The 3,796-nt window shown below is 34.9% G+C and overlaps 1 protein-coding gene across 1 annotated transcript; it reads right to left on the reverse strand.

The window, feature by feature from the left end:
- Nucleotides 1-861: 861 nt before the first annotated feature.
- Nucleotides 862-3,417, reverse strand: LOC143574475 (U-box domain-containing protein 9-like). Its single transcript, XM_077059085.1, has 2 exons — nucleotides 2,827-3,417; nucleotides 862-2,102 (listed from the first exon to the last, which is right to left on the reverse strand). The coding sequence occupies exons 1-2, from the start codon at nucleotides 3,112-3,114 to the stop codon at nucleotides 1,008-1,010; spliced, it is 1,383 nt and encodes a 460-aa protein (XP_076915200.1). The 5' UTR covers nucleotides 3,115-3,417; the 3' UTR covers nucleotides 862-1,007.
- Nucleotides 3,418-3,796: the final 379 nt, after the last annotated feature.

Raw genomic sequence — 3,796 nt, forward strand, 5'->3', positions numbered from 1 at the left:
TTATTTTATATATATATATATATATATATATATATATATATATATATATATATATATATATATTTGTAAAAAATACACAAGACTGGAACACCTACTAAGTTTGGTAACTTTGGGTGATTCGGTGAAAAACTTGGTTGCTATTGTGTGAAGTTACCCTCTTTAACTCATTTATTACATTCGGTTTACAAGTCACCATCTCGTTTGTAAACTTGATCACAGCCCAACCCAGTTTACTTGTTTGAATAAACTTGTTATACGAGTCATGTTCAGGTTACGTGGTTTCAAGCGTGTTTGGATTAGGGTGGTTGTCTTTGACATGAATATATGCACGACACATGTTGGGATTTGTCATTTAAATTACCCTACCTAATTGACATGGGACAAAAAGGGTGATGTTGGTACCCATATAAAGACTTTCATAAAAAGCGTAGGTGTCATTTTGGAATGGACCACTGTTAATATGTTACTATCTACACACAAGAGGCCCATTGCCCCATTGATTATGGGCACATTCTTCCTATTTTGGCCTTTTACCTTTCATATCAACCCCACCTCAACAATTATTGCCTCCTTTCATAAAGCTTGATATGAATATGATAAACTCCAAGTCCGTACAATCATCCAAAAAACTATTAAGAGTTTGAAGTTTTCTTCATCATGATATTTTGTAACAATCATCTCATATTTTGGCTTCTTATCCGGTCACCACAAAGAATCTAATCATCTTAACTAGGATAAGTTGAGTATCTATCTCCACCAATCAAAGGAACCTATGCAGACGCTTTCGAGATATGGCTCGACTTGTTAATAGTATACGCAAATATAGATGTTAAGCACGCGAAAAATACTACAAACTTGAGGTTAATCTCAGCAACAAATTAAGTTGACTAAAAAAGTCTAAAATTCTTATATACAATAAAGGGATGAACCCTTGAATCCTAATAGATCTTGAAACTTTTGACCTAAAAGATGACAAATTTACATTCTTTTTAAAAACCCCATAAAGCTTACGCGGTATGGGTGCGATTAACCGGCCTATTAATCCGGTCAAGAATCCCGTTCGCTTTCCTTCTCGCTCTAGAGGTCCCGTTTTGCCCAAGCCATGTCAAAGTCCCGTAAAGACTCTCCTCTTCTCTCATCTCCCGCCATTTTGTTCGATCGTTAAAACATATCGCGTATAGAATTGCGATACAATTTTCTTTGTTTTGTGCACTTGTTGTCTCCTTGATCAAAGATAACAAACATGAAACCGCCCCAAGATCACACATTTCTTCAATCGCGGTTTGGTTACTCGAAAGCATAGCCAAAATGGCCAACAACTCATCCACGAGGACCCAATCGTTAATCTTGTCTAAAATCACACCCACCGCCCCATCTCGAACTGCCCGGGTTTTATTTTCGTGCACAATACACAAATTAAATATCGCGGATGCAACATCTTTCATAGCCAACGAGTGCCCTTCTTCTAAAAGCTCGATTAGCGGTTTTAAACCACCAGCTTTCCCGATAACCAACTTGTTTGAATCAAGCGCCGATAAGGTGAAAAGGGCTGCAGCTGCGTTGGCTCGTGTTTCAATCGTTCCCGACCTTAACGCGTCTAACAAAACCGGGATCACGTTCGGTGTTTCTACCGCGAGTTTCTTGTTATCATCGTGAATCGATAAATTCAAAAGGGTTGTGATTAAATCTTCATGAAGATTCGGGTCAGTCCCGTTCTTGGCCCGGGTAATCGGGGTTAGTAATTCGGGTATCGCGGTACTCGACTCACCAAAAACCGCACGAAATGAGGGGTTCTTTTTAGTTAATGACCGCAATGTGCTTGCGGATTCTTTCACCTCGGTTATGGATGACGACGACAATGATAGTTTCCTCAGAAGTGATCGGAAATGGCTGCGATCGGCTTCGGTTAGCCCGTTTTCGTCCACATACTGAACCGGGCTCGGGCCCGGGACCGAAAGCCCATGATTATTGCACCATTGTGTGATCATGTCTCGAACCAAGTGGTTAGGGGTTAGAACTGTGTGCGAAAGAACTTGGTGTGTTTCTGGGCATGTTCTGTTTCCAGCTGTTAGCCATTTTTGGATTGAAGCTCTATCATATGTCTGCAAATCATTAAATTATTATTTATTAAGCAACAAACTTTGTACATCACTGATCTATAATTGTCATAACATTAATAGGTTATACTAAGTACAACAATTGTTTCATACAGTTACAATATAGAAACAAAAAATTGATATGCGCCTGTATAATATATAAAAAAAATTCATATATGGCCGTATAAAATTAGTATAAAATTAAATAATGATTATTTATTAAAAACAAATTACCATATGTATACGACTATACGCACACTACTGACATAATATTCACACACTACTAATAGATTATACTATTAGTATTTTGTCATATCCGTATAATATTTAGAAAACAATTATACGGGCCCACAGAAAAAGTATACGTGCCGTATAAAATAAAATTATTTTATTTACAACACAGACAGATTATACATGCAAGTATAATATGTAGAAAAAGTTTATACCGGCACGTATAATGTGTTAAAAAATGTATACAGCACATATAATACATAGAAAAAGTTTAATACAGGACGTATAATATGTTGAAAAGGTTTATAAAAGGCGCGTATAAAATTAAATAATTTGTATTTACACGACTTACATGTGATACAAGTCGTATAATATTTTCCATATATCATACCGACAATATAAGGTTATACAAACCGTATAAAATTTTAATATAAAAAAGTTATATAATCCGTGTAACTTTACTGAAATTGACTGATATGAAACACAGTAAAGAAATTACTTTTCCGGTGGATATGATAACAGGATCCATCATGATTCGTTTCGAAATCGGGCAATTGAATTCTTTCGGACAAGAATCAAAACCCGATTTCATGACCGAATACGATCCATGTGTTCTTGTTCTTCCCTCTTTCAAATCCTGTAAAATCTTTACAGCTTCATCCACACACTCTATAAACCCAATTTCTTCATCTGATGATGAATTTTCAACGATCGCGGTAACGAGTCTCCGTAATTCCTTCTTCAAGTTGTCGGTCGGGTCCGGGTCAAACACGCCACTTTTTGCCATTACTTTATTATTTATCAGTATTATCAGAACCGGTACCAGTATTAACACGGAGTTTAACAATATGGGTGTAGGTTCCAAGTATTGTTAAATTCCCATTAAACTTTGTGTCAATCTTATTATTTTAAGGTTTGAAGACACTGCAGAAACAAAGCATATGGGCGTGTGGGTTTCAGAGTAGAAAGAGAATGATGGTGTGTGTGTGTGTGAGAGAGAGAGAGAGAGAGAGAGAGACTTAAAAAGAAATAGATGTTTAAGTTATTTATAGGTAATGTGTATATTCTTATTTTTAAATATTTCTTTTATTAAAGTTAGTAAGAATGTGTAATTATGTTCATTTATTTTTTGTATATTTTTGTTTATTATCATTAAATTTTTGTAGTTAATAGTTAAAGAAAATGTAAAAGAGAATATTATTTTCTTTATTGAGATTTTCCTTTGTTTCAAATATGGTTTTGACTTTTATAGATAGATTATTTGAGTCGTAGTTTGTGTTAACTTGAGATGTTATGTTATTTTAAAAAAAGTTTTTTATATTATTAATAATATAAAATAGAAATGTGGTATTAAGGTGTTGAAACCCCTTCTATGGGAGAAGCTTCAAGTCACATAATCGACAAATAGGCCAAAATATAGAAGTTAATTTAAGTAGCGTGTGAGTTTTCGTTAAAAAACGAAAAGTTAC

Source organism: Bidens hawaiensis, unplaced genomic scaffold (assembly GCF_021521415.1).
Source record: "Bidens hawaiensis isolate Kalapana, Puna unplaced genomic scaffold, B.hawaiensis_p1.1 tig00026942_1, whole genome shotgun sequence".
NCBI classification, from domain to species: Eukaryota; Viridiplantae; Streptophyta; class Magnoliopsida; order Asterales; family Asteraceae; genus Bidens; species Bidens hawaiensis.

Bases quoted from the DNA above. Each gene is read 5' to 3' on its own strand.
- LOC143574475 (XM_077059085.1), bottom strand. From the start codon at position 3,114: ATGGCAAAAAGTGGCGTGTTTGACCCGGACCCGACCGACAACTTGAAG. The intron at 2,103-2,826 runs GTAATTTCTTTA...AATGATTTGCAG, and splicing joins TTATCATATCCACCGGAAAA to ACATATGATAGAGCTTCAAT.